General features: G+C 46.1%; 1 protein-coding gene across 4 annotated transcripts; it reads left to right on the top strand.

The window, feature by feature from the left end:
* The first annotated feature begins 530 nt into the window (after positions 1-530).
* DYNLT5 (dynein light chain Tctex-type family member 5) lies at positions 531-10111 on the top strand. 4 transcript variants are annotated; one of them, XM_075615887.1, is made up of 6 exons: positions 605-669; positions 1058-1172; positions 6150-6264; positions 8099-8190; positions 8798-8922; positions 9548-10111. In XM_075615887.1, the coding sequence occupies exons 3-6, from the start codon at positions 6152-6154 to the stop codon at positions 9749-9751; spliced, it is 534 nt and encodes a 177-aa protein (XP_075472002.1). In that variant the 5' UTR covers positions 605-669; positions 1058-1172; positions 6150-6151; the 3' UTR covers positions 9752-10111. The 4 variants fall into 4 exon arrangements, with proteins under 4 accessions (XP_075471998.1, XP_075472002.1, XP_075472001.1 ...); XM_075615883.1 differs by lacking the exon at positions 1058-1172 and having other exon boundaries at positions 531-669; XM_075615886.1 differs by lacking the exons at positions 605-669; positions 1058-1172 and adding an exon at positions 1183-1319.
* The last annotated feature ends 2574 nt before the right edge of the window (positions 10112-12685 follow it).

Genomic DNA, 12685 nt, shown 5'->3' with positions numbered 1-12685 from the left:
GGTTCAGAAGAATGAGGGGCGCAGGTAAGGAAACGGCTGCAACAGCGAAGTGCCACGGGTTGGCGGATTTTGAAATCCGCCGCTGGTGACGACCAGGTGTCTCGGTTTAGCCGGAACAGTCCTGTTTTTATTTGCCCTCTGTCCCGGTGTACAGAAATCTATCTGCTATCCGGTGCTCGCTGTTTTGCGCAATGGGCGACATTGGTCCCGGGGGGGAAATATGGTCACCCTAACCACAGCTCATTCAATTCAATGGGTAATAAAGGGCCATATTTTGCACACTATGCTGGGACATGTCTTTGGGGTAACACCATTAAGTAAATATAGCCCACAAAGTATTATAATGGGCCTTATTGTCCATCTATCATTAAAAAAAATACAAATCTCTTCAAACAGTTTGGGATGCAACATGCAACATGTATCAGGTCTCTATGTGCAGGAGGGGGAGGGGCTTGCGCTGCAGAAGGGGGAGGGGCTTGCGCTGCAGAGAGACGGTGTGTTCTGACGTCATCCCACAGCCTGTTGTCAATCTCCTCCTCCGGGCCTCTCATTGGCCCGCTCGGGAAGGGAAGCCCGCCTCATTGTCTCGGCTGCGTTGCCAGTAGCAACAGAACGCGGCCCCGGATCGCGTGGCACGGGACACAGCCCCTGGGACCGGAGCTGCAGCAGGTATCACCCCGCGCTCTCTGCCCTCCGGGAGTGAGGGGTATCCCAATCCGAAAGCGGTTTGCTTTATAACGCTCATTTACTTGTTGAGGTTTGGAATAAACTCAAAAACCCATTCAGTGCCAGAGGAGCCTGCAACGCATTGCAACATTGTAGCCACGTTTAGAATGGAGTATATCTTTCTAATAATGTTAGAATACCATTTTTATATTAGAATATAATGCATATCATATTTATAATGAGATGATCTGTTGGAGCTGAAGGGGTTAATATGTGTAGCATTGTGTGAGGCATTAGCAGGGGGCTGGGGGGTTGTCAGTGGCTTTGGGAAGACCCTTTTGGTTCTGTGCTTCCCCCTCAGTGAATAACTTGTGCCTCCTGTTATTTGCAGGTTGTCAGGCATAGAGATGTAATCAGCATTGTGTGTTTCCTGGAAACAAGCTTTGTGTGTTGTGTTACACAACACTGCCAGCCACGTGAAGATCTGGGCAATGCATATTCCTCACGTGAATTCGGCGTCACGGCTGTTGCAACAGCCACCACGCAGAATTCCCGCAGAATTGTGAAACATAACCACAACTAAACTTTGAATCAGATAACCTATGTGAAGCGATACTTGGCAGGGAACGCTTGCAATAAGCAGGCTAAGAAGGGTAGGAAACAAATCTGGTCAATATTATGGGGCTGCGCTGTGCACTTTATACACAGAAATCCATCCATCTGGTATAGAATCAGGCCCTTAGTATAACTAAGTATTGGGACAGTTTCTGTCTCATAATAAAAAAATATATATATAGAGAGAGAGAGAGAGCAAAAGCACGCACGCCCGCCCCATATCGTAAAATAGTACATTTATTGTGGAAAGGGGGAAACAGGGTCACTCACGCACAAGGATAGGTTAAAGATGGGCAATTTGTGAAAAATAGTCAGATACATCCGCGATCGTGGTCCTCAATGGTAATCGAGCCCATGTGCGACGAAACGCTTCAGGATACGTCATCACGACACAACGTCATCAAGCAGGTGCGCGATCAGGCCGGATCTCGCCCGGAGCCGTGCAGAGGCCAGGAAACATCGGAGGCTTTACAGAAGCGAGTTTTGCGGCTTCTCATCTAAGTGTTCCAGGCTTCCAGCTGACCGCTGTCCCTCCCACGCTGTGAGATCACCATTGAGGACCACGATCGTGGGTGTATCTGGCTGGCGGTGGTATTATTCACAAATTGCCCATTTTTAACCTGTCCTTGTGCGTGACCCTGTTTCCCCCTTTCCACAATAAATGTACTCTTTTACGCTATGGGGCGTGCGCTCTCTTTTCTCCCTTCCATGTCTATTTTTGGCTGTGGTGCATCCCCCTGAGAGCTGCCTTATACCCCTCTACTAGAAGAGTATATATATATACATATACAGTGGTCGACAAATCACCAAAAAATCTACTCGCCACCTAGTACCAAACGTGTGATGCCTGGGCCAATAGTAGCTCGCCACGATGTTAAATCCACTCGCCCGGGGCGTGCAAAGGTATAGGTTTGTCGAACACTATATATATATATACACAGTGGTTGACAAATCACCAAAAAATCTACTCGCCACACAAAAAAATCTACTCGCCACCTAGTACCAAACGTGTGCTGCTTGGGCCAATATTTACTCGCCCGGGGGTTAAATCCACTCGCCCGGGGCGAGCAAATGTATAGGTTTGTCGAACACTGTATATATATACATATCAGATACTGTTGGACTTTGTCATGGGACTGGTTTTTATACTTGTTTTCACACATTTGTATTTATTTTGTTTGTTTCTTTGTTGTATGTCATTGTATGATTCACTTTCAATTTCACAGATTCATTTATATTATTGATATTATCACTAATATTAGCATTATCGGATTATTTATATAACTTCACTAACACTAATCACTTAATATTTCATTCATTATTCACATATAATCACTTGGCGCTACTATATATCCTTTTGATATATATATATATATATATATATATCAGCAGTGCTCGACAAACCCGGTCGCCAACTCGCCAGCTGCGATCGGATATTGGCTCGTGGCCAGTAACCTTTCCCCTGCTCTCTAAAAAAAAAAATCCCCTGCTCGAAGAAAAAAAAAAAAAAACGGAAAAAAAAAATCAGAGCTGATTGGCTGTGACGCGGGATGGAGTTGCCAGGACTTCAAACCGCCCTTTCTGCATGGGTAAGTAATGGGGGGGGGGGGGGTGTTAGTGCGTGCGTGTGTTTCTCCTCGTGCGTGTCTCCTCCTCCTCCATAGTATCCTCTTGTATAATTGTGTCAGCTCCTTACAAGACCTGCACTGATCCGGCCATGGAGGAGTTTGTACAGATGCTTGAGGTGGGGGGAATTTAATACACTTTAAATATTTATATATACACTGGTACATCTTTCCCCCTCTCTCCGGCGCTCCCGCTGCCCGCGCGGGACCTAACATACTCTAATAGGCCGGGGTGCTTCTCTCCCCCCCCCCTCCCTCCGGTGCTACCGCTGCCCGCGCGGGACTGAAGATGTTGCAGTAGCCGGGGCTTTTCTCTCTCCCCCCCCCTCCCTCCGGTGCTACCGCTGCCCGCGCGGGTCTGAAGATGCTGCAGTAGCCGGGGCTTTTCTCTCTCCCCCCCCCTCCCTCCGGTGCTACCGCTGCCCGTGCGGGTCTGAAGATGCTGCAGTAGCCGGGGCTTTTCTCTCTCCCCCCCCCCCCCTCCCTCCGGTGCTACCGCTGCCCGCGCGGGTCTGAAGATGCTGCAGTAGCCGGGGCTTTTCTCTCTCCCCCCCCCCCCCTCCCTCCGGTGCTACCGCTGCCCGCGCGGGTCTGAAGATGCTGCAGTAGCCGGGGCTTTTCTCTCTCCCCCCCCCCTCCCTCCCTCCGGTGCTACCGCTGCCCGCGCGGCTCTGAAGATGCTGCAGTAGCCGGGGCTTTTCTCTCTCCCCCCCCCCCCTCCCTCCGGTGCTACCGCTGCCCGCGCGGGTCTGAAGATGCTGCAGTAGCCGGGGCTTTTCTCTCTCCCCCCCCCCTCCCTCCGGTGCTACCGCTGCCCGCGCGGGTCTGAAGATGCTGCAGTAGCCGGGGCTTTTCTCTCTCTCCCCCCCCCCCTCCCTCCCTCCGGTGCTACCGCTGCCCGCGCGGGTCTGCAGGAAGTAGCAGGGTGTTTCTCCTCTCTCCCCTCCGCGCACGTCCCTTCCCGTGTGTGTGTGTGGGTGGGTATGAGAGTGAGATTGAGTGTTTGTGTGTGTATGAGACAGAGATTGAGTGTTTGTTTGTGTGTGTGTATATGGGAGAGAGAGATTGTGTGTGTGTGTGTGTGTGTGTGTGTGTGTGTGTGAGAGAGATTGAGTGTTTGTGTGTATATGGGAGAGAGAGATTGAGTGTGTGTGTGTGTGTGTGTGTGTGTGTGTGTGTGTGTGTGTGTGTGTGTGTGTGTGTGTGTGAGAGAGAGAGAGATTGAGTGTTTGTGTGTATATGGGAGAGAGAGATTGAGTGTGTGTGTGTGTGTGTATGAGAGAGAGAATGTGTGTGTGCAGGACACCAGAGGTAACCACCCAGTCACCCTACCCCCCCACCCAGTCACCCACCCAGTCACCCCACCCCCCCACCCAGTCACCCACCCAGTCACCCCACCCCCCCACCCAGTCACCCACCCAGTCACCCACCCAGTCACCCCACCCCCCCACCCAGTCACCCACCCAGTCACCCCCCCACCCAGTCACCCCACCCCCCCACCCAGTCACCCATCCCACCCCCCCACCCAGTCAAACGCAGTCACCCATCCAACCCCCCCACGCAGTCACCCAGTCAGTCATCCCACCCCCCACCCAGTCAGTCATATGTCAGTTATCCCACCCCCCACCCAGTCAGTTATCCCACCCCCCAGTCAATCCGTTACCCCCCGTCTCTCCCCCCTCTCTGTCTCTCCCCCTCTCTCTCTGTATCTCCCCCCCCCCCCCTCTCTGTCTCTCCCCCCTCTCTCTGTCTCTCCCCCCTCTCTCTGTCTCTCCCCCCTCTCTCTGTCTCTCCTCCCCTCTCTCTGTCTCTCCTCCCCTCTCTCTGTCTCTCCTCCCCTCTCTCTGTCTCTCCCCCTTCTCTGTCTCTCCCCCCTTCTCTGTCTCTCCCCCCTTCTCTGTCTCTCCCCCCTTCTCTGTCTCTCCCCCCTTCTCTGTCTCTCCCCCCTTCTCTGTCTCTCCCCCCTTCTCTGTCTCTCCCCCCTCTCTCTGTCTCTCCTCCCCTCTCTCTGTCTCTCCTCCCCTCTCTCTGTCTCTCCCCCTTCTCTGTCTCTCCCCCTTCTCTGTCTCTCTCCCTTCTCTCTCTCCCCCCCTCTCTCTCTGTCTCTCCCCCTCTCTCTCTGTCTCTCCCCCTCTCTCTCTGTCTCTCCCCCTCTCTCTCTGTCTCTCCCCCTCTCTCTCTGTCTCTCCCCCCCTCTCTCCCCCTCTCTCTCTCCCCCCTTCTCTGTTTCTCCCCCCTTTCTCTGTCTCTCCCCCCTTCTCTGTCTCTCCCCCTCTCTCTCTCTCCCCCCCCCTCTCTGTCTCTCTGTCTCTCCTCCCCTCCTCTCTGTCGCTCTCCCCTCTCTGTCGCTCTCCCCTCTCTGTCTCTCTCCCCTCTCTCTCTCTCTCCCCCCTCTGTCTCTCTCTGTCTCTCCCCTGTCTCTCTCTGTCTCTCTCTCACTCTCTGTCTCTCACCCACACTCTCTCTGTCTCACACTCTGGACATGGATATCTTATTTACCCTATATATCTTAACAGCCCTATACTACACCGAAATAACAAACTGCTTTCTTCCAGATCTGACTCAAGCTTCACACAGGAAACATCGGAACTCCCCCCCCCCCCCCCCTAACCCAGAAGACAGGTAGGGAACGCCTCCCCTCCAATGTATAACATTGCGGGAATTAAGGTATCTGGACATTGAGGGACTGCGGATCAGGTAAGATCCCAGGCGGGATTGCTGCTTTAGATATTGTGAAGCGAGGCGTCCAGACATTGGTTAAGGGGTTCAGGAAACTAGTCATTCACATCTGGCTTTTTTTTCTAGATCCGACACACACACACACACACACACACACACGTAACAAGGACTAATTGTAGTATAATGTAATACAATAAATAAACTTATGTCAAAAACGAATGTTCTTACTAGGAATTTACTCAATTTATTTTATTTATGTATTTTTTTAAAAGCGGGGCGGGACTAAGGGCGGGGTTGGGGGCGGGACTAGGGGCGGGGTTGGGGGCGGGATTAGGTGGCGAGTAGATTTTTTGGTTCGGCGAGTAGATTTTTGGGTGATTTGTCAAGCACTGTATATCAGTACCGTGTTAGCCGAGCTTCAATAATCAAAAAATAAATAGATGATACCGTTCTGTGGCTAACGAAATGCTTTTATTTGTGCGAGCTTTCGAGATACACTGATCTCTTCTTCCAGCGATGTTACAATATATATCTATCTCTCTATCCTCATTTGAATTCCAATAGACATGTCGGACACCGCGAAAGACAAAGCCGCTCGTCTGCTAAAGAAAAGAGGAAGCGTGTCATCATTAAGCAGCCATGATGTCAAACCGCGAGAAAGCTTTGGGAGACACAAAGAGTAAGTGGCTCAGAGTATTAATTTGTAAAATGTCATTAAATTCTCTGCTGTTTTCCAGGAAAAACAGATATATAATTTAAAGGTGCAATCCCACATAGTCGGCTGGTTGAATTTCTTAGGGGCCTCTGAATGGGGGAGTGTTTGTCAATCATGTGTTTTCTTTCCCCTTATCCCACCCTGTCCTTATCAGAGCCAATAAAGATATGGTAAGGGGGGAAGTGGGGACTCTGGCTGTGCAAGCGCTTGCTGATCACACAGTGACATTACACCGGGAGCAGTCAGAGGAAATCAAATCCCTCCCAAGTCTAATTTTAATCAAGTCAATAAAAAATGCGTATAGGTGTTACATTTGGGTAAAATAAATCCGTTACACAGATGAGACCCTTTAAAGATGTCACTGGAATTAGTTCACTTTAGTTCTAAAAGAGATTGCCCCTTTAAAGTGGCAATCCATTTGTTTTTACATTGGATTGAAACAGGGGGTCCCCGGAACTGAACCCCATTAATTTCAGCTCCGGGGACCCCCTGCTTCCGGAGATACTTACCTCCATAGCGGGTGCCGGTAGCCGCTCTGCTTGGATACCAGGGTTCATGTAAAGGTCCCGCGCCCTGTGGGCCAACAGGATGGGAATGTGGTGTTCCGTGGGAATGTGGGGTTCCGTGGGAATGTGTTGTTCCGTGGGAATGAACCACGTTTTTTTCAACTCTAGGGCCCCCTCCTCTCTCCTCTCTCTCCCCCCCTCTCCTCTCTCTCCCTCCCCCCCTCCTCTATCGCCCCCAACCCCTTCAGCGGATCACATTGCTGATTCCTATTGGCCCATGTGACGCAGGAGATTTAAACCGCTATTTTGTCTTTCTTGGAGGAGACTGAAACCACAGGGTCCCCAGAGTTGAAAATAGTCAGGATTGCTGCTTTAAGCTTTGTACTTTGTGGCGCGTTCTAGTAACACTTAAACTGATGCATAGTAACAATATTCTATAACTTATATACATAGTATAGTAACACATTTATATCACACTGTGGTTTTCAACGGGTGTTCCGCGGAACCAAGCGCGGCGGCACCCCCACATTGCAGTGACCCGGCGGCTCTTGAGCTAAGCAGAGGCTATTCTTCCTCTCTCTGCCTGCTCTGGTTGGCGCCGGCTGACAAGAGGGAGAGAGAGGATTGGGCAGGCTGGCGCGCTCTCGCAGGAAGGGGGGGTGGAAATATTTTAACTCGTTTCCTGCAAATGCCCCTTGTTGCAACACTACAAGGGTGTGTGTGTGTGTGTGTTTAAGTGGGGGAGAGAGAGTGTGTGTGTATGTGTGTGGGAGAGTGTGTGCGCACGCATGCAAGGATCAGAGTGTGAGACGGGGCGAGGGTTGGGATTCCCCAGAATTTAAAAATCGAATTCTGGGGTTCCCTAACCTAAAAAAAAGGTTGAAAACCACGGATATAACAAATTGCTTTCACAAAAGCAGAGCCACTTTAGAAAATTGACATGTACTTTACAAACCATTCCACTGCACTCAGAGCAAATTAGCTGTAATTATTGCTCCATTGCTTCTGATCATATCGTTACTGTATTCACCATAAAGAGAGAGCCTGTAATATTATTTGCAATTATAATCAAAACACAGGAACAAAGATATGATAGTTTGTGTCGCTATAACTCAACCTATTTATGTTTAATTTCCTCATAAATGATATCTGATATAACGAATCTGATCTCAGGTGCAAGAATTTCTGTCCCGCTTAATTGCATTAATAGCAATGCAATGAAACACAGTGACATGCGTCAAGTGCTTTGCAAATGTTCAGAAATAATTGAAACTCCTAATTAATGATTTTAGCTCCATGAGTACAGTGTCCTATATGGATGAGCCGGGTCACCATGATGATATTTTGCGTCCAGCGATCCAGATGGAAAACTCCTATCAGTTAGGTAAGACCCATTCCTTTCACGCGGATACAAATATTCATGTCGCTGTAAGGTCTGTGTAAATACAGGGATACTATCATCTCCCTTTCCTGGCTTTGATTTATTATTTACATTAGGCACCCTTTTATTGTGATGTGTTTGAACAGCGTGCAACTACTTTCATTGTGGTTTCAGAAGCTCCCTTTTGTTACAAAGATCCTACTGTATGTATATACACTGATTGCCGGGGGAGAGCGCGGGGCCTGTGTAAAAGTCTCTCACCTTCGCGCCGCCCTCCTCCTCCTGTAGCATCGCAGCGTGAAATTACGGTGCAACGTCACGTGGCGACGCGTTGCCATGACAACGTGACGTCACGGTGTTGCATTGTTATGGAAACGCGTTGTCACGTGACACCACGACGCTGCAGGAGGAGGGGGCCCGGGCAGTATGTACCTAAGGGCGGCACAATTTGACATCCGCCACTGCATGAAGTTATAAATGTAACATTGGGGGAGCATCAACCCTGCCCTGAATCTACACATCCAATCTAATCGGTGGTAAATTGGATCATTTTGCAAAGAGTTAATAACAGATCCTGAGCTACGTTATAACTGTTATTCTTATGTACAAGGTCCAACACGGCGTTTTCCAGTAGCAACTGTCAATAATATTTTGAAGGATGTCCTTACGAATTATCTCCAAGAGGAAAAATATGAAGCAGAATTATGCAGGCAAATGACAAAGACCATCTCGGAGGTAACAAAGTAACAACCTTTCGCTGGGCATGCGGCCCTGTCTGCTGTCCCAACTCTCTGCACATGTGTGACATGGAATGATGGCTCTTACATGTCTCCTCAGGGACCATCAGCCGTCTGCAGGTGTTTAGGAATAACCAGGGAACAGACTCCTGGTTTTGTCTATGATTAGGATATTGGTTTGTCTATTAACTCATAAGCCAGACATAGAGGTCCCCGAGGAGCAGTTTGAAAGCCACTGGTTTAATTCCTCCCCTGTGCTCATTGTTCTGTATTTGTTTATCAATGTGTTATGTTGATGCCGAGTTTACACAACCACATTGATCACACAAATAGATCATTACGACATGAGCTTTTAATTCTTGTTTCTACATAATAATTTTCTGGGATACAAAGTATTAGGATACAAAATTACATTTACCTTTCACTCTGAAGGTTTACACACACACACACACACACACACACACTTTTCCGTTTATGGTGTGTCCCGAGATTAATGCATGTACTTACTTTTTTGTTAACAACTTTCTCAGCATCACTCTGACATCGTTGCCAGTGGGATCATGTCTGAGGTGGTCAGTGTCTTATATTTTGATCAGGTAAATGCATATGTTTATTTTTTTCAGGTCATCAAGGCGAGGGTGAAAGACCTGATGATCCCAAGGTACAAGATAATTGTGCTGATCCACATTGGACAACTTAACGAACAGAGCATGCGAGTTGGAAGCAGATGCATCTGGGATCCAGCAAATGATACATTTTCATCCTACTCTTTCAAAAACGGCTCCCTGTTTGCTGTGGCGAATGTCTATGCAGTTTACTATGAGTAACATAAAAGTAATGAATTGATCAGAGATAACATGGTATATATTTTGTATTGATGATCATGTGACTAGGATTCTTAAATTAGCAGATAGATTGAGGGAAACAACAAGTAATACATCCGATACATTTATATAATGTATTTCTGTATTTAGATTATTTTTAGTTTATTACATTTTTGTACTGAAACTATTTATTATATCGTTTTCTGGTCAGAGAGCAGACAGAAATAATGCGTGTAAACAATGAGACTGTCATAATTATGTAAACTATTGTCCATAATGCTCTAAAAGCAAAAACTAATAGGCAACGGTCTGTGTATAAAGCAAAGTATAAATAAAAAAGGCCTGTGTTGATATAAAATTTGTTTTGGGTTTATGTATGTCTAGTATCTTTACAATGCACTTAAAGCAGCTGTGCCTCCGTTCAAATTTGTATTTCTTTTCTAAACCTGCTATTTTCATTCTTGAGGACACCTTGGCACCCAAGATACATACTGGTCAGAGTGTTTTGCCCCATTTAAAATGTAAGTTGCCTGTTTATTCTTGTTTCCCAAAGGCATAGTCTTACATTTATCTGTATTAAACCTCATCTGCCATTTACCTGCCCAAGTTTACAGTCTCTCCAAGTCCTTCTGGAGAGAAATTACATCCTTCTCTGATTCTACTACCTTACACAATTTAGTATCATCAGCAAAGATGGAGGGAGACTTTGCTTTCTATGCCAACCTCAAGGTCATTAATAAACAAGTTAAAAAGCAGGGGCCCCAGTACCGATCCCTGAGGTACTCCACCGACAACTTCAGCCCAACCTAAAAAGGCTCCATTTATGACAACTCTCTGTCTATCCTTCAACCAGTTTTCAATCCAGGTGCAAATAGTTTTACCCAGATAAATTTCCTTTATTTTGTACACCAACCTCTTGTGTGAAACCGTATCAAAATCCTTTGCAAAATCTAAGTAGACCACACAAACTGCATTACCCTGGTCTACATTTCTACTTACCTCTTCAAAGAAACAAATAAGGTTAGTTTGGCATGACTTACCCTTCATAAGTCCATGCTGACTATTACTAATACATTTGTTATTTACTATGTATTCCTGAATATTCTCCCTTACTAACCTTCAAGTAGTTCCCCACTATTGATGTCAGGCTTACAAGTCTGTAGTTCCCTGGTTGTGATCTAGTTCCTTTAAAATATAGTCACCACGTCTGCTTTAAACCAATCTTGTGGTACTGATCTTGTGAAAATGGAGTCCTTGAATATTAAGTGTCATGGTTTGGCTACTCCTGAACTTGGCTCCTTGTGTACACTTGGGTGCAGGTGCTTCATTTTACTTTAATTTTATGAAGCCACCTGTGCATTTCCTCCGTTAATCAATTGTTCGTTAATATAGTGCAGAGGTAGCCAAGTCCAGTTCTCAAGAGCTACCAACAGGTCAGGTTTTCAGGATATCCCTGCTTCAGCACAGTCAAAGACTGATCAATGATTGAGCCACCTTTTCTGAATCAGGGATATCCTGAAAACTTAACCTGTTGGTAGCTCGAGGACAGTTGGCTACCCCTGAAATAGAGGCTGTGGCTTCCTCCTGTTGCAATATTTTTTTAATTGGCTTCTCCTTGGTAAATACTGAGGGGAAAAAACTATTTACTACCTCTACGTTTTCCTTATCTCCATTAATTTGCCTTCACATCTTGCACTGAAAGGGTCCTACATTATCTTTTCTAATCGTTTTGTTATTAAGGTACTGTACTTGAAGAACTTTTTAGGGTTGATGTTACTTTCTAATTCAAGCATTTTTCCGTTTTCAATTTTTGCTAATTTTATGGCCTTTTTGCCACTTTTGTTACACTCCTTATAATTCTGATACGATGTCTCCGTCCCTTCTGACTTTACGAATCTAAACTCCTTCCTCTTCCTTTACATTTTCTCCCCTACCTGTTTATTGAGCCACTTGTTTCTTTTATATTTATTACCCACGGGTATACACTGATAAGTGTGCTTTTCTAACAATGTTTTAAAAGACTGCCCATTTATCTTCTACATTTTTCCTGCACAAATGTCAACCCAATTATTTTTTGGAAAATTATTCCTCAGTTTATTATATTCGCCTTTCTAAAATGTAAAGTCTTTGAACTTGTATAATATGGCTTTTGATCATTTATTTCAAATGAGACCATGTTATGATCACTGTTTCCCAAATGATCCCAGACGTGAATATTTGTTATTACTTCTACATTGTTTGATATTACCAAATCCAGTAATGCCCCTCTCCTGGTTGGTTCATGTAATTGCCTTTTAGCACCCCAAAAAACCTGTTTCCTGTAGTTGTAACGCTAATCTCATTGCTCCAGTCTGTCCGGATAATTAAAATCACCCATTATTCAAACGTGACCTTTTGATTTCTTCTCCATTTGCACAAATATTTTAGCTTCCTCAATCTCTCTGACATTTGGTGGTTTATAGCATACCCCAACAAACATTTTTTTTGTATTTTTACCTCCACTGCTAATTTATATCTGCAAAGTTTCTACATTTTTATCATTCCCTTCTTAAACATAAAACCTTACAATAGGTTTTAGATCCGGTTTGACATATAAACATACTCCTCCACCTCTTCTATTTGCTCGGTCCCGACGAAAAAAGGAATAACCCGCTAAATTAACTGCCCAGTCATGAGTTTCATCCCACCATGTTTCAGTAATGCCCAAGATATCATACTGCTCTCTTGCAGCTATTAATTCAAGCTCCCCATTTTATCGGTCAGGCTTCTAGCATTAGCTCCTTGAGTACACTTGGGTGCTGGTGCTTCATTTACTTAAATTTTATCCAGCCATTTACATTTTTTACCAGTTTGTGCTATTGTTACCTTATCTGTTATCTGCTCCTGCCTTTCTACTCTCATTGAATTTAGTCTTTAGATATTTACTAGAATTGTCTG

Source organism: Ascaphus truei, chromosome 10, assembly GCF_040206685.1.
Source record: "Ascaphus truei isolate aAscTru1 chromosome 10, aAscTru1.hap1, whole genome shotgun sequence".
In the NCBI taxonomy this organism is placed as follows: domain Eukaryota; kingdom Metazoa; phylum Chordata; class Amphibia; order Anura; family Ascaphidae; genus Ascaphus; species Ascaphus truei.
This window is presented reverse-complemented; position numbering and strand designations above follow the sequence as displayed.

Excerpts from the sequence above, each read along its gene's own strand:
- DYNLT5 (XM_075615883.1), top strand. The coding sequence starts at position 6,152 with ATGTCGGACACCGCGAAAGACAAAGCCGCTCGTCTGCTAAAGAAAAGA. Across the intron at positions 6,265-8,098 it reads AGCTTTGGGAGACACAAAGA|CTCCATGAGTACAGTGTCCT; the intron begins GTAAGTGGCTCA and ends TAATGATTTTAG. Across the intron at positions 8,191-8,797 it reads GGAAAACTCCTATCAGTTAG|GTCCAACACGGCGTTTTCCA; the intron begins GTAAGACCCATT and ends CTTATGTACAAG.